The following is a 27,978-nucleotide window of genomic DNA, read 5'->3' on the forward strand; positions in this document are numbered from 1 at the left end:
AAAATCAGCTCTAGAGTTTCTATCATAGTTGGAAAACTGAAAAGAAACATCTTGAGATTACCAATTCTTAAGGATAAAAAGTGATGTTCAAAGGCTAAACCTGAGGGTGATATCATTATCATATGATGACCTGCACTGACGGCTTCAATGAACTCTTATGTTTTTTATTCCAGCTGTCGAGATTTTTTACGCCGCGATAGTTTTAAAAACTATCTTTAAGAGGGAAGGGGGGAGGGGGGGACAGATTGGGAGAAGGGGGAGTCGGAGGGTTTTGATTATGTCTCGATAAAATTTACCTTATCTCCCTGTAACATTCTTATGATCCCTCCCTCATTAGCAGCTAGTTGGCGGTCAATTTTATATAGTTCCTCCCTGTTGGCGACGACTATTCCTCTTACCCCGTCCCCCCTTAAAATAATGTGGAATGGCTGTTGTTACTTATCGGTAATTAAGTTCAGTGTGATCACTTTTTACCACCCTAAGAGGAAACTTTGAAATATCAACTCACTGATGAACAGGTGAATAAGAAGAATGGTTCACGCTTCCTAAAATAAACCGAGAAAAGAGCTTGAGCTTTCTTTAATTTTTTGCAAGTGGAAAGGTTTAGCTCACTAACGGCCGCCAACGGTTATAAAAAAGGCCAAAATAATTTCTATTCTTAAATGGGATTTTCATTACTTATTTTGATAAATGAAATCCACTCTATTCTAAAAATTATCTATTAACAATAACTATAGCTCGTTTGCAATTGAGCTTAAGACTCTATGGTATAAATTGGAATGAGACAAAAGCAAAAAAAAATAACTCTTCATCTCACAGCGCCTCTCTTCACCCAAGAGAGGGGATTGGAGGTAACCCTGCGATTGACTGGAATTCCATCCAGGCGGAAGGGGGGGGGGGATACAAGTTCTCCTAGTCGTTTCATGCTACGAAGTACCGGCCTGATGGGCCACTTGGCGCGTAAGCAGGCTTTACCTTACCTATCGTAACTCTACTTTTTGTCAATAATTAACATCGACTGCGGATTAACTGTTATAGCCGCTTTAGCTTCGTATGCTAATGGTATTGCTAGGCATTTAATAATAGCCTCATACTAGAAAGCTTGATGGCCTCAAGGGTCCTCGTGTCTCTTTTTTCAGCGATGATAAAATAAAATGAAATATGAAAAATTTACTGGGAATTGGGGGGAAGAGGGCATATTCAAATAAGTTTCATTTGATTGATCTTAAACTGCTGATGCAGTCCGGCCAAAGCTCCCCGAAAAGTGTTGTGATGCGCATTTGATCATATCCAAATACTAATTTGTGCACTATAAAGATTATTAAATTAATATTATTATTACAAAAATTGGAGAAGGGAACATCTTTTCAATTAAGAAGAACATTTTGGAAAATTATTTGATTTACGACCGAAACCTTGAGTGCAACTAAAATCAGTTTTCGTCGGAAAGCAGGAAATGTTACTGATTTAAAAAAAAAAGAAACATTAACCTTCTTGAAACGGCTTGAAATATTTTTGGTAAGGAATAATAGACATAGAAATTTTACGGGTCGGAGTTATTTTGTTGTTTCACCTAACTTATGAATAAGTCTTGTTTGATCCCCATAGAAAATATTTCATTAAATGTTCTGTACGTTAATGGGTTTTCTTCTGTTTCCTCTAGAAAATCTTCAAATACCAGTATATCTATAACTGATAAGGCCTTGTCTCCTTCACTATAGGCTTGCTTATACTGATTAACTTTAAAGGCTGACCGATGGTCACGGTTAATATTCCTCGTCATCAGATTGCTCATCTGTCAGTGGCACCATAATTTCCCATCTCTGGTGCCTCTTGCATCGGTAAGCAGCTTTCAGATGAAGAAGACATTTGCCTAAAAAACAAAACAAAACAATTTGAAATAAACGTTATTAGGCGTATATAAGAACGATCCTTCGCAGTAAAGCACTATTTGAGCAATAGTGGAAATCAGACCTGAAAAAAATTTCAGGCCTGTACGGGATTCGAACCACTGACCTCTGCGATACTAGTGCAGCGCTCTACCAATTGAGCTAACAAGCCAACTGGGAGCAGGCCATCAAATTAATTCGATATAAACCCGTAGATGATAAATCGAACAACAACAAACATATGAAACATATGAGTGAACTGCGGTTATGAGACGTATATAAGAACGATCCTTCGCAGTAAAGCACTATTTGAGCAATAGTGGAAATCAGACCTGAAAATCAGACCTGTTTCATATGTTTGTTGTTGTTCGATTTATCATCTACGGGTTTATATCGAATTAATTTGATGGCCTGCTCCCAGTTGGCTTGTTAGCTCAATTGGTAGAGCGCTGCACTAGTATCGCAGAGGTCAGTGGTTCGAATCCCGTACAGGCCTGAAATTTTTTTTCAGGTCTGATTTCCACTATTGCTCAAATAGTGCTTTACTGCGAAGGATCGTTCTTATATACGTCTCATAACCGCAGTTCACCCATATGTTTCATATGTTTGTTGTTAAACGTTATTAGGTCTACTGTCTCTGTAAAACGAGTCCCTTGACTTTTTCCTTTCATTAGGAAATTCACACTTGACAGTTTATCTGTTCTCATTTGGGTAAAAAGAGACAGTAAAAGACAAATTTGCTTTTCCGAGAACTCAGCAGACACAATGATTTATACTAGGTGCCTCTCTGTAGCTAATTAAACCTGGTGCTTTCAACTCTCAAGTGTTGTACAATCACAAATAAATCCCAAAGAGATCTTCTTTGTGGAACTATGCCACTTTTGTTTAATACTCATGTAGAATTTAAATTTTAGCTATATACGGTAGTTATATTGTCACACTCAAGGTAAAGACATTTTTTGAATAGCCCATCAGCAATCTGTAAGGCTGAAGGGTGTAAGATACTTACCAACCACCATGATCAGCACAGCACTGTTAAGAATCAGGAACATCACGTTTATAAAAGTAGAATTGTTTTCTCCAACGCTGTCCTTGACGGTTGGCTGCGAGTAAATTGCACCAAGACAGACATTAAAAAATATTACCCAAAGCACAAATGTTTGTAGTCGATCTTCAAACTTGTCTTTTATCGGTCGAAATATGGTGTATACAATTCCTGATCCACCTGCCGCCATCACAGCAAAGCCAATTTGAGAATCACTTTCGGAGTCAAACAGAAGAATGACTGAAATAAACATCAGCTTCCTGTACATCTCAGCTATCTCCCAGAACCAATACTTGTCCTTATAGTTTTCATAGAAGACTTTCAAGCCGAAGGCAATCTGTTTGTGTTCTTGTGAGTTAGCTCGATATTTCCAAATTAGTGCCAGCAGCAGTATTGGGAAGGCGATAGGATAGAGAGCAAACCCAGCAGCGATGTGCCAAAAGTCGGTGTATCGGGAAGTAAAACAAGGAATGGTATAGTCGGCCTTCAAAAAAGAACTACAATCGCTGTCATCGTTGGTGAAGCACACGTTCACACAGACTCCGGGCAAGGGAAGAATGTTTATAATCTTCATGCTCGTCATTGGGTAGGATAACAAGAGGAATAGAAAGATGTTTCGGTAGCAGGATTTCTTCAACTGGGCGACTTTCTCTTTTTTTGAATTTTCCATCGTATAACCCGTGCGATTCTCCATTCTTTGTGGTGCGTTTTCTTCAGTCGAATAGTACATACTAACTGAGTTGTTTTGCAATGTGAAGTTCTCTATTCGCTCCGCAGAGTTTTCCTTCCTGTTGACGAGCTGCTTCTTTACGGAAAGGTAAAGCAGTATCAAAGATATTACGAAAACGTTTATAGAAATAGCGAGGACAAACTGAATAAATGGGTCAAGGCGGAGAACAGGGTGAATGCAACTCAGTGGGGCGAACTGCAAAATGTTTCCTTCTACAAACTTCAAGTATTTTGTCATAGAAAGGAGTATCACTGGCCACTGGACTTGCAGCAATGCCGAGAAAATGCCAGCGAGCACTTGATAAAATCCAATAACAATCTTGATGCAGGACATAACGACATCTGCAACAGTACGATTGTCTTCTGCGCGTCTTGAGTCGCCCCAGAAAACAATGACAAACAGCAGGATAAAGAGAAAAATGATCACACAACAGGAAATAATTGAAACTAACATCTTGGGACAGCGTAAACAGCTGTTGAATCTGTGATAGTAGTGTGAAGAACATGTGGCGCAGAGGATACCCTGGTATCCTGTATTGCATGTTGAGTTAATTCCGCCTTTACACGAGTTTGGATAGGGGCACTTTACAGGCTTTGGCAACGGTCCTTCGAAAGCGGAAAAGGCCTTCTTATAATTAACATCTTGGGTGTGGATGTTGATGACAAATTCGGTGTAATATTCCTTTCTTTCAGTGCTATTCCATTTCCAAAAATAGTTTCGTGCTAAGATTGCGGTGTCATTCTCACAGACAATTCCATAACTTGGACAAGCTGTGCAAGGCCCAAAACGATCCACGCGGAAGTAATTACTGAGACAGTTACATGCACGATATCCAGCGAACTCGTCAGTACGGGTACCTGTTTGATGAAAAGACAAAGGTTTATTCGTTTATCAGTTAATGATGGTGATGAAGTGCAACGGATTTTTTCGCAAATCGCGGAAATAACAATGTGAAGGAAATAATTATTTTGCTTACTTTAAGATCGCTATTGTTTGACAATAAGCTTTGCAATGTGTAACTGTATAGTGCCATGCCATGTATAAAGGTTGGTAAATTGCAAAGTGAAATTTGTGTGATCATTATGTTTTATATTCATTAAATAATTTCTGAGATTCATTTGAGAGTTAAAAAACAAGGTCAAGAAAGTAATTTTTCACCGTTTTTTTTTTAATTTGGCTTGCGTCACGGACTTCGCCGAAAAGGAGGGATTGTTCGAATTCTATGCCTATAGCTATTTTTGGTATTAATAAAAAAAGTTATGAAGTTATTTGATCGTAAGGGGCTGGTAACTATTTGTCGTCTGGGGTGTCAGAGGATTTTGGTTGTGTCACAAGAAGATTTACCCGAACTTCCCCCCACCGCAGGTCTCTCAAAGATTCCCCATCACTGATAGTCAACATTCTTTAGTTCCCGCTTCCTACTCCTCTAGCTTCAACTGACCCCTCTCCTATTCCCCTCTTCTCTCCCCCTTAATCTCCTGAACCCCCGAGCGATAAATAATGACTGGTCCTTAACAATTCATGGATATGCTTCTTTAAACTTCAATGCATCGAACATCCCTGATCATAAAAGCACTCATTTTGGTTTTTCATATGGGTTTTAAATGTTAAGCTACTCGACTTAGCATAAAAGATTCCGAAATAACAGTTTAATTCAAAGGTAATCGTTATCTACCAAATCTCTTACCGTACGGGCATGCACGGCAATCAGTTGCACTTTTTCCAGGATAGTACTTCTCAGGGACATAAGTACCCGTGCTGCAATTCTTACATTCGATCTGACCCATTTCATCTTGATAAAAACCTCCTGAAAAGAAATCGTTGGCATTTGATCTAACTTTAGACCGAAATTCCAAATTTTAATTGTTGCAAAGTGCCAACTACGCAAAGACCGTTCAAATTTAATGTAAAATCGTTCTCGATTATGATATAAATGAAAAGTGCATGGTTATACCTTTGGGACAATTTAAACAAGAGCCACGTTTGGTGCCACATTTGCCTGCTGAACAAAAACTGCATTTGTAACATGTTGCATTGGGCTTGAGTGTGTCGGTCAGACTGCACTTTGAGCCCATTAGTCCACGAAACACAGCTTCTTCCCCTCCACCAACGCAAAGTGAATACGTTAAAGATGATTGAGCGCATTGACTGCAGAATAAACAACGAAATGATAAAAAATGAGACTCACTTGATAGATAAGCCTGCGACGGACATGCTCTAGTATTCATTCATTCATTTATCTTTTCGTTAGACGTCAGTGCGGTATTTGCATCGTACAATGCTCCATCTGTATATAAGTCTAAATTTTTCTTTTCGCCATAATACTCTTCTTTTCGCCATATGATCCATACGGCTCTGCACGCGCTTTATTAAGACATTCATTCATAAATCCTCGACCTAGGAATCTACGCAATGGCGTGAGCAGGGCCAGAAAACCCGGATTGCAATAAGTCACTTACATTAAAGGGCCGTGTGCCTCTGGGAGGATTTTGCGAAGACTTTTACACGAAATAAGCCTGCAAGAAATAAAGGAATGGAAGATTCAAATCTTCAGATGATATTTAGCCTTATTCACACAGAGCACCATCGGCCCAGCAGAGAAATTCCCAGTAATTAAAACGGGGAAATATAAACTAGTTTAAAGGCTGGCTTTAAACCCTGGCAAACTTGGCTAATTACAACCTGGTTACATAGGAAAACCTAGTTCGAGCACATATGTCAGGAAAGCGAAAGACTTTTTAAAATGTTTTAATTTTGCTGAGCCAAGAATGTGACATCTAGAAATTGCGATTGTCAGGGTTTTCGAGATGGAGATACTTTCAGGTACTCGACTTTTTATGTTCATCATCATCATCCAAAAGTTGGTGCGAGCTAAAATTGGGGCCCGATGATAAAGACCAATTAATCATGTAGCGCTGGTAGAAACTGAGTGATGCATGTACTCACAGTTGGACGTTGGTGGGTACTCCTTTAAACGTCCCATTTTGAATTGACTCAATGGGGTTGGAAAATAGTGTCCTACGAAGGAGCCAAAAGGTTAGAGAGCCAATTTAACAGCCTATCATAAGCACAGGTAACCCATGCGTCAGTGGGTTTCATGCCGTGACTATGATTTATGTATAGCTTGAAAAAAACTTGCAAAGCCTTGTAAATTAGATCATTTAAACTGATAAACAACTCACAGTATTTCCAGGTTCTTGAGGTAATTAAAAGCGTTATCAGCGATTCGCTTTATTCTGTTTCCATGAAGGAACCTTCGTATAGGGAGTCAGAGAGACAATAAAATAACAGTTATTAAAAATTAAAGCGCATTCAGTTTGATTTCTTACTTTTCAGTTAGCACCAAAGCCGTGCAACTTCCTCAGTAGGACTTATTTCTTAAACTTTATGAGCTCTGGTTTGAAAGCAATGTTTTGATTTGAATGAGAACACTGCTATGATTGATATCAACACAAGAACACAGTCAAACTAGAATACTCACAACATTTCCAAAGAAGTCTCAGCAAAACTGTCTCCACGAATAGAGGTTAGGTTGTTGCCTGAAAGCATCCTTCAAAACGAAAGAATGTAGCAGCGAAATTTCATCAAAAGGCCAGCTCTAACTGCGAGATCCTAATTTATAAAACCAAAGTCTACAGATGTGCTAAAACCTCGACTTTACAAGACGCCATATTTAAACAACTTAGCGAATGCATTTGACTAAATATAATGATAAAGTTAGGATACAACGCGCGCTGTTATTGGTTGAAAGGGCGTGTTCCACCAGAGTATAAGACTAAGAAACTTGAGGAACAAGTGTTGATTAAAAACTAAGCCAGTCGAACTATTGGAAATTGTGAATACTGATGGTTTGTGAACTTTGGTGGTTTGATATTTTTGAGAGCTTAAGAGGCTGTCTCTCTTATTTCCACCCGGTCAATTTCGCGTCAAAAATATTTTTGCCTGAAACTCTGTCAACAGAAATACTTTACTTAGGAAAGAACTAAATTAGGTTTGGTTTGATTCGAAATAATTTTCCGACTGCGTTAGGGGCCACAGCTATTTCCCAGTCCGTAGGGACCGTGGCAACGTCTCGAAAATTGAAAAATAGGCATATTTTGTAACATTGTAAAATATTTGATTCGCATAGTTAAGCCACCGAATTTGTATCAGATTGCTTAAAAACCTTTCTAGTTAGAATTTTCCCTCTCAAAATATCTGAAAAGGCGAATTTTAGCATATTATGACCCCTATAAATCGCCATCGGCCGAAGGCCGTAGATAACATTGATTTAGACGTTAAGTTTTGGGATTTGGGACCTGGTTGACAACTCTATCCTACACAGCCGTTAAGTTTAGACCTTTATAGGAAAAAAAATGCAAAAACCTCTGTACGTTTTCGATTTTTCAAAAGTTATCACCGTTTGAATCAGCACATGTACGAGCATTCGCGATTTTATCGCCTACACCAAAATCGAACTACTGGAGCAGATTTCGTCATAAATACAACTTACTCGCTTTGCAACCCGGCTTCATGGCTGACTTCAGTATTTTTGTAATAACCAAATTGTTGAAATCCATGACAACCTCAACAAATTGCTAGGTATTGCCTTCGAAAAGTAGGCTGTATCCATCGTGATTAGATCGTGGTATCAAAACAAATGGTCGGAATTATGGCCACATTTCGCAGGTAATTACCCATTTGATATCGCTTCCGAGGTGAATTTTTCCAAAATCAGAATATGAACTTTTAGGCTTCTGAAGTGAAGAAATAATCGCTAAAATTTAGATCACGACTATCCAGTTCGATGTTGTACTGTTCTCACAAAGGTCCGCACAAAAGAGAAGACCGCTGATAGCTTGTGCCGTACGCTGTGTCGTATGATTTTGTTCTATCCCAATTTACACCTCAATGTAATGTCTGTGGGGAAAATTGTGGCTGAAAAGAATAGATGCTTTCAAGCTGGAGTTTGATATGATACAGTTAATAAATTAATTTCAAATGTCCTGAGCTTGCTTCTCTCGGTTCCGCGTCGATTGTGTCCACACACCAGCAATTTGTCAATAGCGGAGAAATGGGCTACAAGCGTGATAAAAATTTTGACACATGCTTGGTATGAACAGATGCTATAATTGTTGCTTCTGGTGAATTTTCAATCGTTTTTATAAAAAAAAATATCACTGATTGCGACAAGCTGAACACACTTATCCCTGTTTTCGTTAAAAATGATTTTGACTTGAAGATTAAGGCTCAGTACGATGCCTATACCGTGTATCAGTTACTGCTTGACCTGTCGTCAAACTACGTACTATCTTTCACTGATTTAGTTCTGAATTCTAAGTGAGTAAAGCACGACAAAATTTAATGTCACAGATATCATAAGCTTTGAGTATTACACTATAACAACGCCGTCAGAACTTGATATCGGAACTAAAGGAAGTTTGTACCTGTTAACAATATTCTACACTTTCAGCAAGTGTATAGGACATTTTTTACATAAGTCTACTGTAAAACACACTGACAATCCTTAATCACGTCGGACAGTTTGTCTACGAGGATCTGCCCTTTGTCTCTCAGTTTTACAGAGATCTCTAAATGATTACAGATGGCTCGCAACAAAACCACATTGAATTTCTAAGGTGTGTTACTGTGGTAACGTTTACAGAGGTCATACGTGTCGTAACAGATTGGATGCGAGGCTTTGATCTCTTTGTTAACTTTGTCTACCAGATCTTGTCTCTCGGAATTCTCCTGGACGCATTGGACATCTTCCAGCTCGTCCAGCGATATCCCGATCACACCCTGATCTTTGCTCTGAACTTTGCTCTTTGTCAGCCAATGTTCTCTGGTGAACAAACGTGCATTTGATTCATTTTTCGCATTTCGCATGTCCACTGCAACTTGGGCGGGGTCTGCCTTTCGCCCAGTTCTTTCTCCAAGTGTAAACCTTGTCGTTAGGTATTCTTTTACATTCTCTGAAAATCTAACACTGCCCCTCGGTTTGCTTACGGCTCATCCTGTTCGTAGAGGCGAGAGGGGAGAAGCATCCCAGGAGAAGTGAGTGGTATAATGGAATCCGACGAACAGCTCGAAGACTCGATACAAGCGGTATCTATTGACGAGAACTTAAGGGCCCAGTCCCTTTTGATTGCACCATACTAGCTTAACCTGCTAACTGCATGCTTTCCAACGTCCAGGTGCAGCTCTAGTTGCGAGAACGTTTCGAACACTTCAACACACCCAAGCAGAGAGCATTCAAACAATGGCGTTGTACTCTGTTTCCTTGCTGTCCTTTGAACGATGCTTGACCACACGCTTTTCAGGAGGATCATAAAACCCTTGAGATTCTATGGTTTGAAGGGACGTTTCACCTTGGTGCTTGATATAAACCACGTCATATGGGATGTACTTCCCTTTACCGATGCCATAACCTTTCCAAACTCTCAGACCGGTATCTCCATATTCGAAGTTGTGGAAGCTACTGAAATGCTCAATCTTATTTATACAGAGTGTTCTTTGATTTGTCGACTATGCTAACTGCAGCAGTTGTTCCCTTCACTGGGTGTTGCGTCAATGCATCTCTCATGTCCACGGCAGTTAGGACATCGTGCCCAGCGCGAATAGAGGACTTCATTTGGCAGAGGATACGATCGCAAATGTCTTTATCAGACTGCGGCTTCGATTGGTGATAACTATGAACTTCAACCCCCAACTCCTTTTGCGACATCTCCGAGTCACAGCGGTTACTAGGGAGCTGTTATGATAGCAACCGGCTTCATCTGACCTCAGATGAACTTTCTGCTGCAAAGGATTCTTGACTTTCAGCTGCTTTAGAAGATCCTCGAGAATTGACGTAACTGCGTACCAGTCCTGAGTACACTGGTCAAAGAGGTGAGCGTACGAGATGACTTCCGTCGTGTTAGACTGGCTTCGAGACACAATGCTACTAATGTGCCAACTTAACCCTCTTTTTCCGTATCAGTCACTTTGCTTCTCTCTATAGCGCAGCTACAGAAACTTCATGGCCCAATCTATAACAAGAAGACACGAAGTCTGGTCAAGCTTTGCGATGATATCTTGCTTTGCACATTCCTGATTCACGGACCTCATAATGTGAGCTTTCCACTGAACGATAGCCTCCGAAGATTTCTGGATATCGTACAATGAGTCATTTTTTTGGTCCTCGCTGTAAAAGCTAAGGTTTTGTTATCCTTAACAATCTGTTGCATCTTCTACAAAACGGAAGTAATTTCGTCGCATTGAGTGCAGAGAAGCGTGTATTGATGTGAGCATTGTTCCTGGAAATCTGGATCGTTTGGATCGCTGAGACCAAACTTACGACAATGGTTCGGACATTCGCTCTCATCTTCCTGGCAGTGACTCTGAAACTGGGTTTTGAGGTACCTCTTACCCTCGCTGAGGGCTCTTCGCAGTTCGTCTGCCACGTTCTTTGCGAGCCCAATCTTATCAAGCTCGTCCACTATTGGGGGGAGTTGCGCGAACCCCGCCAACCCATCAGCTGCTCTGTTATCCAAGCCACTAAGGGACTTCTGTTGAGAGGCTTCCCTTACCTCGAGGATGCGAAATAAGGTTCAACGGATCAGTGGTTCAAACTGCTCCTCTTCGCAGAACTGAAGGTACTGCTTGACCATTGTTGACCTTGTGACTTTGCGAATGACATTTGCCATTGCGATCTTCTCGCCACTGCTGAGCCTGAGTTTCCTCGTACTAAATGACACGTCTTGATAAAAGTAGGGACGGTTCGCGAAGTCTAAGAAATGGTCAAACTTTATTGGTGGCAGTCGAACTCGCTGACATGGGGACTTTTCGACCATAGAAGCTGGACCACATTCTCTTGCATGAGCTCTAGCGCGTCTAATTTGCCACTCGGTTAACTTTGCGTATGGCTCGTGGATTTTCTGAAGCGTCTTCACTGGATATCGATACGCATACAGGCTAAGAATTTGGGTCTTCAAGGTACACGTCATGGCGTTGCTGTAGGCCTGCATTAACGGCACAAGGTCCATGTGGCTGGTCCCTTTATCGGGTGTGAAAGAGGCCTGAAATAGCTCTTGTCCAGCCTTCGGCGCTATGACGTCACAAACGAGAGTACAAGCTTCAGTAGCCTTGTCGATGCAAATCTCTTTCTCGTGTTCTTTTGCCTCCTCCCATGTACTTTTCAGCGCATTGTTGCGAAAGTAGAATTTAGTTCATCTTCGTCAGCAATACGCACAAATAATTCCGTGCTGTTCACAATCAGCATCACCGCGTGCAATTGTATGGTACATTATCAACCATTTTCTCTTTTAAAGTCGTCCAGTTCAAAGCCAAAACACTGTTTGTCATTTTTTCGAAATTTTTCCCATTTTGGCCATGCACCAGTAAACATAATTTGCTTACTGCATCAGCAATGTTGCGCGAAATATTTTAGTGTGTGGCCACGCCGAGTAAAACAATTTTGCTTGCGTGCAACATTTCCATTGAACATTTGTCCTTGAATGTTCTCTAGGTGTCAATGCATATCATGGTCTGCTTAATTTATAGGATCGGGTAGCGTTATATCACCTATAAGGTTCGTCCTCTTGCTGGTTACTTTCTTCGGGACGTTGCCCTTGCAACAACGTCATGTTCTCCGCGAGTTTGATCTTGTGCAGCTTGTAACAAGGTACACAGATTACTGAAAAGCACGAAATACAACGATGATGTCCCTTGACATGTCGAGATGAACTGCATTTCTAGTATTTAGCTGCTTTTTCCTGCCGTTGTGCAGCGGGTACTGGCAAGTGCGACGTGGTCGCCAGTTTTTACCCATGTTTCCTCTATGCTTTTCGCAGATCCAAAGTTCTTCAAGTTGATCGGGGGAAACGTCGTGTAGCAACCCTGACCTGTTAACGATAAGCTCATATTCTTGTACCTTTCCTCTAAGCTGACCAAAGTGACATGCTTGTAGATGATCACTGATATCACCTCTACATTCTGAGAGCTTTATCAACCTCGCTGAAGACTCGCTACAGACTAAAGCCTTTCTGGTTTCGAAAAAGCACTTGCATACCACACTACACTTGCAGGCCTTCCAGAAAAATAAAGGGCCAGCGGGTTCACCCGCGATGGTCAATGCGGACCTCTGTGAAAACAGAACCAAGGCTGTGCTCGATAGTGCAATCGTTCAGCCTCAAATTCCAAATTTTAGCCCCCAAACTTCGACATATAGACTTGTGGAGTTCTATCACTGATTCTTGAAGAGAATGCAGCAGCGATCCAAAGTTTTAACTGGACATTAAGCGCGAAACATGGCTTTAGTTTTCGAGTTTAGTTCGCAACAACCAGTTAAAGAAGAGTGTCGATACACGCCGACCGCTGACGTTTGGAGTTATTTGCTGGAGTTACCATTAAGTTCACAGTTTGAAGAGCGTGGAACATCTGAACTCTAGCATAAAGCCAAGGTGCGCCGAAGGTAAGCTGAATTTATGTCGAAATCTGCTCCAGTGGTTCGATTTCAGTGTAGGTGAAAAAATCGCGAATGCTCGTACATGTGCTGATTCAAACGGTCATAATTTTTGAAAAATCGAAAACGTACCGGGGTTTTTGCACTTTTTTGCCTAAAAAGGTCTAAACTTAACGGCTGTGCAGGATAGAGTTGTCAACCAAGTCCCAAATCCCAAAACGTCTAAATCAAGGTTATTTTCGGCCATCGGCCGATGGAGATTTATAGGAGTCAGAATATGCTAAAATTCGCCTTTTCAGATATATTGACAGGGCATATTCTAACTTTCTTGGCAAACTAGAAAAGTTTTCAAGAAATCTGATATAAATTCTGTGGCTTAACTATGCGAATCAAATATTTTACAATATTACAAAATATGCCTATTTTTCAATTTTCGAGACGTTGCGACGGTCCCAACACACTGGGAAACAATTATGGCCCCTAATGCAGTCAGAAAATTATTTCGAAAAAAACCAAATCTAATTTAGTTCTTTCCTAAGTAAAGTCTTTCTGTTGACAGAGTTTCAGGCAGAATTATTTTTGACGCGAAATTGACCGGGTGGAAATAAGAGAGACAGCCTCTTAAATCTCGTTCAACCAATCAGAAAACTTGAGCCATTCTAATGAAGATTCTCATTGGCTTATGGTACCCAGCTCTAGGACACTGTTGTTTGCTGTGGAAATAAAAACTGAAATGAAAAAACAAATAAAAACTTGAAAGTAATGCATGGGGAATTTAACGGATTCTCTATTATGAAACAATAGAGAAGCCTTGATTGTGCTCTTAAGAAAAGGGGAGAAACATTCCACTACGTCTTGTATTTCTCCCTACACTTCTTTCGTGCTCTAGCCGCTTCCTGCGTGCTTTACAACAGAACAGAGCATGGTCAAGGCTGCTCCATTTGTTAATAAGGTAGGGCTCCACCGAAATCATGCAAATAAGCATTGCCTAGACCGTAGTTATCTCTAGGTAAAAAGAACAATATACTCACAGAAGCTTCAGACATTTAAGCCCGGCAAAAGTTTGTCTTGAAATATCGGAGAGTCTATTAAAACTTAAAAACCTGAGGAAATAAGTCTTTAAATTAGTATTTCATGATACCAGGACTTCTAGAGATGAAAAATGACTTTTACAATGAATGACGCAGACGTATTCTGAGAAAAAGGACTTTGAGAGCATCCAATAGGAATGGAACATACGACCCTCAGATTAGTACTATGCATGCTCCACCACTAAGCTATCGGAGGCTCGTGACAGGCTAGGCCGTTCAACCAAGTCAAACATCATCTTTCAATTTAACTGATGTGTTTTTGGCATCAAATGAACAAACGTCAAAGCAAAGAGAACGCTGACCAAATTACAAGGAAAAGGAAGTCATTAGACAAATTCATGCAAGTGCAAGATGTTTACTATCTTCCACTGCCACATTTATATGGGTTTGGAAAAATGTGTTCATATACGTTATTAACCTAGCATGAGGTCGGGATGTCTGGATATTGGCCGGTTTCTTTTTTGGGCATTTTAATCAATCAATCAATCAATCAATCAATCAATACTTTATTTACCCACGTAGCGTCAAGGAGCTCATAGAGCTCGTTCAAAATACGTACGTGCCTCTAAGATTAAGAATCTAAAAAACCTAATACATACTGTCAAAACCTAATTGATTAGAAATTAAATAAAGTAACAATTAATATTAAAATCTAGGTTTGTACAGTAAAATTCAAAGTCACTTAAATACAGGTATAAAATGGTGAAGCAATAGCTTAAATAATTTAAAATTAAAATTAAAAATTAAGTTTGTCCAATGAAATTGAGAGTCACTTAAGCACAAGTATAAAATTAATGAACCGAAACGAGGCTAATATCCGTTCGTCTTTATCGAAAAAGCTTAGTTTGGAGAGTTCATATTCTCTTGGCTTGGGCAATGAAGGATTTATTATAAAGCAAAAGGATTTCACTTTAATAAGGATTAAGAGTGACTTCTTTATTTCGAGAGCCGAGGAAGAAAGTCAGCCGGTCGTAGAATTCTTTCTTTGTTTCGAATATCCTATGCCGCTTTTTGCGTCTTCGTGGTCGTCATTTTCCAAAAGTTACGAACTATTTTTCTTGCGCGTGATCAATACGGGTAATGCCGAGCCCATCGTGCCCGCTCGGACAGCCAATGAGAACACGGGAGCAAGATATCTACCGGCAATTATATATTATCCCACATCATGATCACTGGTCTCGACATCTTGCTTTTTTTCCCGCAAGAGTCAGAGTGAACCCTCGAGCTACGGCATTTAACACATGATGGTCAGTTGATGGTCCAGTCAACCATTAATCTTTTTTTTCATGTAGCCTCTTAAGACGGGTTCATTTTCCGAACCAAAAAATTGGGAAGACATATATTCTACAGTTTTTTTTTTTTAATTTCTCTTTTTTTTTTTTTGGCATTTTACAAAACATTACTCTACTTACAATACACTACAGGGCTCAGTTACAGTACGTTGCTTACAATAGTTTACTGAGAACACACCACAAACAAAGTATAGTTTACAATAAACTTGATTACAGCAGATGACTTACTATCGATTACTTCCACTACCTACACGATACACTGCATTTAATTTACTTAACGACTTACTACACTCCTTTCAATATGTTACGTAAATTCCTTACAGTACCTTAATAATAGTATATAACGAAATTGTGTGCTTTATAATAAAATTGACTTCGTATGCTACTCTACACTGTTTGGACGACACCCATCCCACAAAACGATATGTGGCAAAAGCTTATTCCATTTCTGATAATGTTTAGCTAATTTAAATATATTCTACAGTTGATGTCAAGTTTTTGTTTCATTTTTTTGTCTTCATCTCTTCTCCCGCCGTTTGGGGAGAAAATGAATAGATTAATAAATAAACGGAATAAGAAAGCTGAACAGTTTCCACTTATAGTCATATGGTACATGAACTGAGGTGGAGTGAAGATATCGAGGGCTAGAAATACAATATCCCATGGCCAGGTCCGAAATTGAATAAACGAACTCAGATGATTCATTAAAATGAATTGGCTCTGAATGACATTGATGTGCAAAGCTTCAGTTGCACTAGTGATGGTGATGATTATACTTTTACTTTAGATGAGCAAGTGACGCAGCGAACTCATTCAAACTGTTAATAAATTGTGTATCTCTACTAAAGACTTCAAAGGGAAAGTACGGTAAAAAAAAGTTATCTCAAGTAGGAGATTTTTTCGTCAAGAGTTCGAAAATAACCGCCATTTTGTCCAGTTTGTCTTGCATAAACCACAAGAGCACTTTGAAGTTGCTCTTATTTACAACTTTCGTGGTTAGAAAAACCCCATCTTCGATAAGACGTAAGTTATGACGTAGCAATAGTCAAACTTTGTTCGACACTTTGTCCTCGTTGACCTGTTTCACCTTTGGGAGAACAATTTCTAGTATTAGAACTATTATATCGATGGACTGCCTTATGATTGAATGTCAAAACACATACCAAAATTCAAAAGGAAAAGATGTAAGCCTCCACAAGCTGCCGGAAAGTGAAATATGAAAGAAAATTTAGTTGGTCAAAATAACCTGCAAGGACGGCTTGCCAAACCCTGCAAAACCGGCCGAACTGCCAAAACGAAGACTTCCAGCAAGGGATACAGCTATGAAAGTTGTCCTTGTTGACCTTCTCTTTGAACTAAAAGGTACGGTTACCTTTTCCATATTTAACACATATTTCATTTATCTATCCTAGCATTTTTTAAACCCTTTTATTGGAAGCAGGCGCGTAGCATGGTCATTTTTTTCAAGTATTCACAAGTACATATGATCTAGAAACCTAAGTAGACTGAGTGAAAAATACTGCGTTCTTTATATCTTGTTCGAAATAGTCGTGTAAATATAAGCAAAAAACAAAGCGTCTTGCCCTTATTTTGATCAAACTTGGCGTAAACACAACATTGTTTTCAAAATTTTCTGATCACTTCAAGTACGCACGTACGTATATGCGTATAGGTCATATGATCACTTCAAGTACGCACGTTCGTATATGCGTATAGGACGCTACGCGCCAAAGAAAGCAAATAAATTGAAGCTCGAAATGGTGATACATCACTTGTGGTAAATTTTCAGTCGCCACCCTTTACCAATGCTGATTTTTCCGAGTAGTGAATAAATATATCTATGATATATGAAGTATATATATATATATATTGTTCTCGGGTATTTGGAGAACAAATTATACAGCCAGGTCTCGGACAAAATGGGAGAAGAAATAGGCTATTACGTTTACACAAACTAGTACCGAAAATAACCTCCTTTGTCTGGTAACAACTTGCAATCCCAACAATCCGCAATTATTTCAGTTGGTCAGGAAAACACTTCCGATGTTGAACGAAAACTCCTCATTAACATCCATTATGAGCTAGCCTAAGGTAATTCACAGTCAGCGACAACCCAGAAACCTAAAACGGATGTTAACAAACTCCTTTTTCTCTAAGTTAAAGGACACTGATCCGGAAGTTAAAATTTGTGGAACAAAACGTTGCGGAACATGCCCGTATTTAATACACGGTAAAAAAGATTAATCTTCTTCGCCACGAATGAAACATTTCGGATAAAACATTCGATGAACTGCACATCAACAAACTTGATTTACGTAATAACATGTGCAGGATATGGACATAATTATATAGGAGAAACGGGTGATGTAACTCCACCCTCTCAGCCATACAAATGGTTGCTTTTTATGTTACTGTGTGATATATCTGATACAGATAATTGGATAACAACGAACACTCAAGTTCGCTGTTTTTTTTTATTAAAAGTTTAAATCACTTTTGATAAATCAAGGCCGGTTTCGATCGAAAATCACTTTAAAGTAATGGAAATCTAGAGATTCGTATTCCCTTCTATAGGCATAAATACCCCTTGTTATATGTTGTCTACATACAAGTAGGTTAAACTGGTCAGATTCTGGAACGCTTTCTCAGGAAGAAGCTTCAACTTGTTCTCTGGCAAATCTCAACGGAAAAAAATTTTAACTCCGCCCTCTCAGCTTTGCAAATGATTGCTTCTTATTTTACTGTGCGATGTGTGCTACAAAACCGTGATTCTGTCTCATAAACTTAGACAACAATGTGCACTCAAATTCGCAGTTTTTCGGATTTAAAGTTAAAATCCCTTTTGAAAAATCAAGGCTGGTTTCGATCAAAAATCACTTTAAATTAATGGAAATCTAAAGATCCGTATTAGTTCGAACTTGTTACTTGACAAGTATCTAAGGAGAAAAAATTTAACTCCACCCTCTCAGCTATGCAAACGGTTGCCTCTTATGTTAGTTTGTGACATGCGATACAAATGATATTCTATGCATAATACAATTAGACAGCAATGTACAATGACGCTCGCCGTTTTTAGGATTTAAAATTTAAACCACTTAGGATACATCAAGGCTAGTTTCGATCGAAAATCACTCTAATTTAATGGAAATCTATAGATTCGTATTCCCTTATACAGGCATAAATACCCTTTTTATATGTTGTCTATATACAAGTAGGTCAAACTGGTCAGATTCTGGAACGCTTTCTCAGGAATAAGCTTGAAGATGTTCCCTGGCAAATCTCGAAGGAGAAAAAAATTTTAACTCCGCCCTTTCAGCTTTGCAAATTATTGCTCCTTATTTTACTGCGTGATGTGTGCTACCAAAGTATTCTATCTCATAAACTTAGACAACAATGTACACTCAAGTTCGCAGTTTTTCGGATTTAAAGTTAAAATCACTTTTGACAAATCAAGGCTGGTTTCGAACAAAAATGACTTTAAATTAGTTGAAATGGAAAGATTCATATTACCTTCTATTAGCATAAATATCCTTTGTTATATGTTGTCTACTTACAAGGGGGTTCTACTCGTCAAGGCTGGTTTCGATCGAAAACCACTTCGAATTAATGGAATCTAGACATTCATACCCTTTGTTATATGTTGTCTACATACAAGTAGGTGAAACTGGTCAGATTCTGGAACGCTTTCTCAGGAATAAGCTCCAACATGTTTCCTGACAAGCCTCTAAGGCCAAAAAAGTTTTAACACCGCCCTCTCAGCTATGGAAATGGTTGCTTTTTTTATTTTACTGTGTCATATGTGATACAAAAACATTCTATGCCTCAGAAAATTTGACATCAATGAACAATCAAGCTCGCTGTTTTTTTGGATTTAGAGTTGAAACCACTGTTAAGAAATGAAGGCTGGTTTCGATCGAGAATTACCTTAAATTAATGGAAATCTAGAGATTTGCATTCCCTCTTATAGGCATAATAATACCCTTCGTTATATGTGGTCTACTTACAAGTGGGTTAAACTCGTCAGATTCTGGAACGCTTTGTCAGGAATAAGCTCCAACTTGTTACTTGACAAGTATCTAAGGAGAAAAAATTTTATATCCGCCCTCTCAGCTATACCTGTGGTTGCCTCTTATGTTAATGTGTGATATGTGATACAAATGTTATTTTGTGCATAATACAATTGGACAACAATGTACAAAGAAGTTCGCTGTTTTTAGGATTAAACTTGAAATTACTTTTGATAAATCAAGGCTGGTTTCGATCGAGGACCACCTTAGGTCAATGGAAATCTAGAGATTCGTATTCCACTTAATAGGCATAAAAAAACACTTGGTTATATGTGGCTACTTACAAGTGGGTTAAACTCGTCAAATTCTGGAACGCTTTCTCAGGAATAAGCTCCAACTTGTTACTTGACAGGGATCTAAGAAGAAAAAAATTTAACTCCGCCCTCTCAGCTATGCAAATGGTTGCCTCTTATGTTACTGTGTGATATTTGGTACAAATGATATTCTATGCATAATACAATTGGACAGCAATGTACAATCAAGCTCGCTGTTTTTAGGATTAAAATTGAAACAACTTTTAATAAATCAAGGCTGGTTTCGATCGAAAACCACTTGAAATTAATAGAAATCTAGAGATTCACATTCCCTTCTATAGGCATAAATACCCTTTGTTATATGTTGTCTACGTAAAAGTAGGTTAGACTCGTCAGATTCTGGAACGCTCTCTAAGGAATAAGGCTTCAACATGTTCCATGACAAATATCTAAGGACAAAAAATTTTAACACCGCCTTCTCAGCTATGCAGATGGTTGCTTCTTATGTTACTGTGTGATATGTGATACAAAAATATTCTATGCCTCAAACAAGTGGACAGCAATGTTCAGTCAACCTCGACGTTTTTAGGATTTAAAATTGAAACCTCTTGATAATTCAAGGTTAGTTTCGATCGAAAATCACTCTAAAGTAATGGAACTCGATAGATTCGTATCTCCTTCTATAGGCATAAATACACTTTCTTATAAGTTGTCAACTTAAAATTGGGTTAAACTGGTCAGATTGTGGAACCCTTTCTCAGGAATAAGCTCCAACTTGTTATTTGACAAGTATCTAAGGAGAAGAAATGTTAACTCCACCCTCTCAGCTATGCAAATTGTCTTATGTTACTGCGTGATATGATACAAAAATATTGTATGCCGCAGAAAATTTGAAAATGAAACGAGACTTACTCAGAAGTTGAAGTTTGATTGAAATTTTATTGTCACAATCTGCACCAAGGGATCACATGAGATTGTAGCACGCATGCGCACGTTAGTTTTTGAAGCTCGATTATGAATGCATTGGCAATGTATGCTGTAGTAGTTACTGTGTTATATATGTACCTAACTATATGATGAAGTGATGAGGGTAGGGTGCAAAAGCGTTATTTGCAAAGAGGGTGGGCATGTGATCCGTTGGTGCAGATTGTGACTCAATAGAATTTCAATCAAACCTCAACTTCCAAGTAAGTCTCGTTTAATTTTCAAATTCCATTTCGTCACAATTCTGCAAAGGGATTCCATGAGATTTTAAAGTCATGCATTTAGAAGAGAGCCCACAAGAATTATATAACAACTGATAACGTCTGTTTTAATGATAAAACAAATGCAACCATAAATTGGATAACATGATACTAAAGAAACACAATAAAATAAGCTGTGTAATTGCTTTAGTTATAACAGCATATAAATGCCTTTACAACATAACTTAGAATAAGTCTTTAGCAGTTGTGTCTAGTACAGCTATATCAAAAGAGGGGTTGTCTTTTAACGGTTTGTTATAAAATGTGTCATAAGTTCTGGAGGAGCTCCATCCAGCCCTCTCTAGAATGTCTTGCAAAGGAACAGATGCAGCTTTGGCTTTATAAGTTGCTGCTGTACAGACACTATGGGGCTTGAGAACATTTACATATTTTCCAGCATCGAACATCACTTGGCGTATCCAACGAGAGATAGTTTCTCTTGAAACCCTGTGGCGAGGTTTAACCTCCCTAATTGTTGGTCTATGTTTGTTAAGCAATGCTTAGCAGGCTACCTGTACCTTTTCAGCTTTTGTAGGTAGGGAATGGGAATGCTGTCAATGATAAAGCCAAGGAACTGCCATTTTTTGCTTGGGTTCAAACACTGATTTTTCTGGGTGAACTGTGAACCCAAGCTGCTGGAAGAGCTCAACTGAGTCTTTGGCATTAGCTGAACAGGAGTAATGATCATATCCAATTAGCAGTGAGTCATCAATGTGGCCTATGCAGGTGTGCCCCAGTGATCTTAGATGTGCATAAACAGGTTTCAATATTTTTGTAAATATTCTGGGGGCACATGATAAGCCATTGGGAAGGCAGGTAAAGCGGTACAACTTATTATCTCACTCAAAAGTGAGATATTTACGATGTTCTGTTGCAATCGGTATGAAGTAGAAAGCATCTTTTAAGTCTACAGATGCCATAAAACAGTTTCTCCGAACAAGCGTGAGGGTAGTATGAAACGTATCCATCTTGAAATGATGGTAGTCTACAAATTCATTAAGTGGTTTCAATTTCAGAATCACTCTATAAGTGCCATCCTATTAAGGCCTTACTAATATGTTAGAGAGGCAGTCATCAGGTTTGCTCTCTGTACACTCAATCACTTCTTTTGAGAGTAATTTTGATATTTCTGAACTTACAACATCAAATTCTGTGTTAGAGAACGAATACTTTTAGGTTTCATGGTTTTTTTAGGGAAGTCTGCCTCAAACTCTATGTGATAATGCTTTATGGCATCTAAAATAACTGGGTCACTAGTAAGCAATTCCCAGTTACGTGAGTGTTGGCTCACAAAACCTGCTTGGAATGTTAAACATTTCCGTCTGAGGTCATCTTGATCAATAGTACTTGATTGTGTATAAACAGAACTACTGAACAGATTACAGTTTTCCTGTGGATTTACTGGGTTTTGGTGTTTGTTTTGGGTTGTTTGGCAGGATGCAAGACCCTGTCCTAAAAAGGGACGTTGTGACTTTTGTGGCTGCTTCCATGCCAGTTACTATTAGAGTTTTTTGAGGCCTTCTCGTGTGGCTTAAAGCGGTGAGTCTTGTGTTTGGGCTTTACAGATTGGCTATTTCTTTGCATCTGTTGACCTGCTTTCTTAGCATCAGTCATTTCTTTCAGGTATTTGGATAAATCATCACCAAAAAGTTTGCTAGAGGACTTAATGTCTTCCTTGCAAAGTCTTGTATATGGTGAATGAACATCAGGTTTGATCACATCACGTCTCCTCATATTAAGGTTCCAGTTTGCGTTATGGAAAATGGCAATGCAATCCATAACCTGGTCCACAGTTTCTCTGACATTGGTTGTTTTCGATTGTTGAATATTCTTCACAAGGCAGTCAGCTAGTATCACTAATGCCGACAGACCTTGTAGAAGAGGTTCTTGTACCTTTTGGAAAGCTAGATCAACTGATCTGTTCTTTCGGGACATTAAGTCCCAAATTTCCTCGTTGACCGTTACGGTTAGAAGGTGTTTGCAGTTTTCCGATGGCGGATATTTCTCGCCTTTCTCCTTTGCCGTCGCTTCCGGAAGGTCTCCGGTGAGAATCTTATCTATGAGCGAGGCAATCTTGGCATCAACAGCCTTGGATTTCTTTTAATTTGATATTAGAGCCCGAGTCAGGCTATCTAATATGTCTGTATCAGCGCCTGAGGCTGATGTCTTTTTGGCGCCACTGGACAGAGTCTGTCCTGCAGTGGCAGCTTTGCTCGCATCAGCGATAAGATTATTCATGGTGACCGTTGGGTCAACGTGTGCACCATACGGTTCATCCTCTCCATTTATCGTACCTGCGGGTTCAGGTTGAAGAAAAATCTCATCTTTGAGGCTATGAAAAGCCTCAGCTTGAGTTTCTGATGCTCTGGTTAACTGAGCGATCGACTTTTGCAGCCCAAGTAGGACTGATGCAAGATCGATACCATTCGAACCTTCTGCAGTGTTCGTTGTTGATATTCTTGGTTCCAAGTTGCTGTTCTCGGTCATTCCTGTAAGTTTTCTTTAATAAATTGGCGATTAGGTTAACTTCCAGGGGATGTTTCAATAGTTTTCGTAAAAAGGGTGAAAACGTGCTACTTCTCCTGACACGCGAAGCGAAAGCACTGACGTGCGCATGCGTGCTGCAATCTCATGGGATCCCTTTACAGAAATGTGACGCAATAGAATTGGAAAACACTAAACAAACAAGCTCGCTGTTTTTTTTTTTTTTTTTTTTTTTTTTAATTTAGAGTTAAAACAGCCTTTAACAACTCAAGGCTGGTTTCCATCGAAAATCACCTTAACTGAATGGATATCAGGGGATTCGTTTTCCCTTCTATAGGAAGAAATATCATTTGTTATAACATAACCAAAGTAAAGCGCGCTCTCCGATTGGTCAATTTAGCGTCCCCCGTTTGCCCATGGGTGTACGCTGCTGACGTGAGCAAATGCAAAGACTATTTTTCCGCGCGCGCTTGTTTTTTCTGGTCGCGTAAGATTTGTTAAATAAAAGGGAACTCTTTAGCTAAAATGTATCAATGTTATGTTATAAAACAAATGGTAAACACCACAGCGTACACTATTGAGTTATGGATTCACTTGGGAGGTTTTCTAAGCACTCAAGAAGATAGAGTCGCTCTCGGCTATCGCCTCGAGCGACTCTTACGCTTCTTTCGTGCTTAGCAACCTCCCGCGTGCATCCAGAACTCAATAGTGTACGCTGTGGTGTTTACCATTTGTTAATTATGAGTTGTCTACTTACAATCGGGATAAATCGGTCAGATCCTGGAACGCTTTCTCAGGAATAAGGTTCAACATATTCCATGTCAAGCCTCTAAGGAAAAAAAATTAACTCCACCCTCTCAGCTATGAAAATGATTGGTTCTTATTTTAATGTGTGATGTGTGATACAAAAGTACTCCATGCCGCAGAAAATTGGACAACAATAAACAATTAAGCTCGCTGCTTTTTGGATTTAGAGTTAAGTTAGCTTATAACAATTCAAGACTGGTTTCGATCGAAAATCATTTTAAATTAATGAAAATCAGGACATTCGTAGTCCCTTCTATTAGCATAAATATCCTTTGTTATATGTTGTCTACTTACAAGAAGGTTAAACTTGTCAGATTCCAGAACGCTTTCTCAGGAATAAGCTCCAACTTGTTATTTGACAAGGATCTAAGTAGAAAAAAGTTTAACTCCAGTCTCTCAGCTATGCAAATGGTTGCCTCTTATGTAACTATGTCATTTGTGATACAAAAATATTCTATGCCTCATATAATTGGAAATTATGTAATTGGAAACAATGTGCAATCAACCTCGCTGTTATTAGGATTTACAATTGAAACCACTTTTCATAAATCAAGGCTAGTTTCGATCGAAAGTCACTCTAAATTAATGGAAATCTATAGATTCGTATTCCCTTCTATAGGCATAAATACCATTTTTTATTATAACATAACCAAAGTAAAGCGCGCGCTCTGATTGGTCAATTTAGCGTCCCCTATTTGCCCATGGGTGTACGCTGCTGACGTGAGCAAATGCAGAAACTATTTTTCCGCGCGCGCCTATTTTTTCTGGTCACGTAAGATTTGTTAAATAAAAGGAAACTCTTTAGCTACAATGTATCAATGTTATGTTATAAAACAAATGGCAAACACCACAGAAGAACATAACGACTCAAGAAGCTAGAGTCGCTCTCGGCTATCGCCTCGAGCGACTCTTACGCTTCTTTCGTGCTTAGCAACCTCCCGCGTGCATCCATAACTCAATAGTGCACGCTGTGGTGTTTACCATTTGTTAATGAGTTGTCTACTTATATTTGGGTTAAACTTGTCAGATTCTGGAACGCTTTCTCAGGAATAAGCTTTAACTTGTTAGTTTACAGGTGTCTAAGGAGAAGAAATGTTAACTCCGCCCTCTCAGGTATGCAAATGGTTGCCTCTTATCTTAGTGTGTGATATGTGAAACAGAAATATTTTATGCCTTATACAATTGGACAGCAAAGTAAAAAGAAGTTCGCTGTTTCCAGGATTAATATTGAAACCACTTTTGATAAATAAAGGCTGGTTTCGATCGAAAACCATTTCAAATTAATGGAAATCTACACATTCGTATTCCCTTCCAGAGGCATAAATACCCTTTATTAGCTATGAAAATGATTGGTTCTTATTTTAATGTGTGATGTGTCATACAAAAGTATTCTATGCAGCAGAAAATTGGAAAACAATAAAAAAATTAAGCTTATTGTTTTTTTTATTTCGATTTAAAACAGCTTATAACGATTAAGGGCTGGTTTTGATCGAAAATCATTTTGAATTAATGAAAATCTGGACATTCGTAGTCCCTTCTATTAGCATGAATACCCTTTGTGATATGTTGTCTACTTACAAGAAGGTTAAACTCGTCAGATTCCAGAATGCTTTCTCAGGAATAAGCTCCAACTTGTTATTTGACAGGTCTCTAAGGAGAAAACATTTTAACTCCAGTCTCTCAGCTATGCAAATGATTGCCTCTTATGTTACTGTGTGATATGTGATATAAAAATATGCTATGCCTCATATAATTGGAAATTATGTAATTGGAAACAATGTACAATGAACCTCACTGTTTTTAGGATCTACAATTGAAACCACTTTTCATAAATCCAGGCTAGTTTCGATCGAAAGTCACTCGAAATTAATGAAAATCTATAGATTCGTATTCCCTTCTATAGGCATAAATGCCATTTTTTATGAGTTGTCTACTTATATTTGGGTTAAACTGGTCAGATTCTGGAACGCTTTCTCAGGAATAAGCTTTAACTTGTTAGTTTACAGGTGTCTAAGGAGAAGAAATGTTAACTCCGCCCTCTCAGGTATGCAAATGATTGCCGCTTATCTTAGTGCGTGATTTGTGAAACAGAAATATTCTATGCCTCATACAATTGGACAGCAATGTACAAAGAAGCTCGCTGTTTCGAGGATTAAAATTCAAACCACTTTTGATAAATAAAGGCTAATTTCGATCGAAAACCATTTTAAATTAATGGAAATCTACACATTGGTATTCCCTTCTAGAGGCATCAATACCCTTTTTTTATATATTATAGATTCGTATTCCCTTCTATAGGCATAAATACCATTTCTTATATGTTGTCTACTTAGAAGTGGGTTAAACGCGTCACATTCTGGAACGATTTCTCAGGAATAAGCTTTAGCACGTTCCATGTCAAGCCTCTAAGGAAAATAAAAATTAACTCCACCCTCTCAGCTATGAAAATGATTGGTTCTTATTTTAATGTGTGATGTGTGATACAAAAGTATTCTATGCCACACAAAATTGGACAACAATAAACAATTAATTTCGCTGTTATTTTGGATTAAGAGTTGAAACAGCTTATAACGATTCAAGGCTAGTTTCGATCGAAAGTCATTCTAAATTAATGGAAATCTATAGATTCGTATTTCCTTCTATAGGCATAAATACCCTTTGTTATATGTTGTCTACTTACAAGTGGGTTAAACTTGTCAGATTCTGTAACGCTTTCTCAGGAATAAGTTTCAACATGTTCTTTTTCAAGACTCTAAGGGAAAAAAATAACTCCATCCTCTCAGCTATGACAATGAATTGTTCTTATTTTAATGTGTGATAAAAAAGTGTTGTTTGCCGCACAAAATTGAACAGCAATAAACAATCAAGCTCGCTGTTTTTTTTCGATTTAGAGTTAAAACAGCTTTCAATGATTCAAGGCTAATAGAAAATCACTTTAAATTAATGGAAATCAGGGGATTCGTAGTCCCTTCTATTGGCATAAATACCCTTTGTTACATATTATAACTTACAAGTTGGTTAAACTCATCAGATTCTGGAACGATTTGTCAGGAATAAGCTTCAACATGTTCCATGACAAGTCTCTAAGGAGACAAAAAGTCCGCTCTATCAGCTATGTACATGGTTGCTTCTTATGTTAATGTGTGATATGTGATAGAAAAATATTCTATGACTCATACAAATGGACAACAATGTGTAATCAACCTCGCTGTTTTTAGGATTTAAAATTGAAACCACTTTTGATAAATAAAGGCTAGTTTCGATCGAAAGTCACTCTAAATTAATGGAAATCTATAGATTCGTATTTCCTGCTATAGGCATAAATACCCTTTGTTATATGTTGTCTACTTACAAGTGGGTTAAACTGGTCAGATTCTGTAACGCTTTCTCAGGAATAATCTCCAACATGTTCCATTGCAAGTCTCTAAGGAAATACAATTAACTCCACCCTCTCAGCTATGAAAATTATTGGTTCTTATTTTAATGTGTGATACAAAAGTATTCTTTGCCGCACAAAATTGGACAGCAATAAACAATCAAGCTCGCTGTTGTTTGGATTTAGAGTTAAAACAGCTTTTAATGATTCAAGGCTGATAGAAAATCACTTTAAAATAATGGAAATCAGGGGATTTGTAGTCCCTTCTATTTGGC

The 27,978-nt window shown here is 38.6% G+C and overlaps 1 protein-coding gene and 1 pseudogene across 4 annotated transcripts in view; both read right to left on the reverse strand.

The window, feature by feature from the left end:
• LOC111347096 (uncharacterized) overlaps positions 1 to 27,978 on the reverse strand; it is a 104,205-nt gene that overhangs the window by 63,459 nt on the left and 12,768 nt on the right. For 2 of the 4 annotated variants that reach the window (XM_088757626.1, XM_088757624.1), the window contains exons 6-22: positions 27,680 to 27,751; positions 27,339 to 27,410; positions 27,008 to 27,079; positions 25,906 to 25,977; positions 24,622 to 24,693; positions 24,278 to 24,349; positions 19,823 to 19,894; positions 19,476 to 19,547; positions 14,120 to 14,191; positions 7,146 to 7,214; positions 6,847 to 6,918; positions 6,611 to 6,682; positions 6,124 to 6,180; positions 5,619 to 5,812; positions 5,352 to 5,471; positions 2,899 to 4,521; positions 547 to 1,873 (exon numbers count right to left, since the gene is read on the reverse strand). In XM_088757626.1, coding sequence (XP_088613752.1) covers positions 1,767 to 1,873; positions 2,899 to 4,521; positions 5,352 to 5,471; positions 5,619 to 5,812; positions 6,124 to 6,180; positions 6,611 to 6,682; positions 6,847 to 6,918; positions 7,146 to 7,214; positions 14,120 to 14,191; positions 19,476 to 19,547; positions 19,823 to 19,894; positions 24,278 to 24,349; positions 24,622 to 24,693; positions 25,906 to 25,977; positions 27,008 to 27,079; positions 27,339 to 27,410; positions 27,680 to 27,751 — 2,962 coding nt within the window. In that variant the 3' untranslated portion in view covers positions 547 to 1,766. Of the gene's footprint in view, positions 1 to 546; positions 1,874 to 2,898; positions 4,522 to 5,351; positions 5,472 to 5,618; positions 5,813 to 6,123; positions 6,181 to 6,610; positions 6,683 to 6,846; positions 6,919 to 7,145; positions 7,215 to 14,119; positions 14,192 to 19,475; positions 19,548 to 19,822; positions 19,895 to 24,277; positions 24,350 to 24,621; positions 24,694 to 25,905; positions 25,978 to 27,007; positions 27,080 to 27,338; positions 27,411 to 27,679; positions 27,752 to 27,978 lie in introns of those variants that run through there. The other 2 variants (XM_088757627.1, XM_088757625.1) reach the window with 2 other exon arrangements.
• LOC148733818 (uncharacterized) lies at positions 7,936 to 11,235 on the reverse strand (annotated as a pseudogene).

This window comes from Stylophora pistillata, chromosome 4, assembly GCF_964205215.1.
Source record: "Stylophora pistillata chromosome 4, jaStyPist1.2, whole genome shotgun sequence".
NCBI classification, from domain to species: domain Eukaryota; kingdom Metazoa; phylum Cnidaria; class Anthozoa; order Scleractinia; family Pocilloporidae; genus Stylophora; species Stylophora pistillata.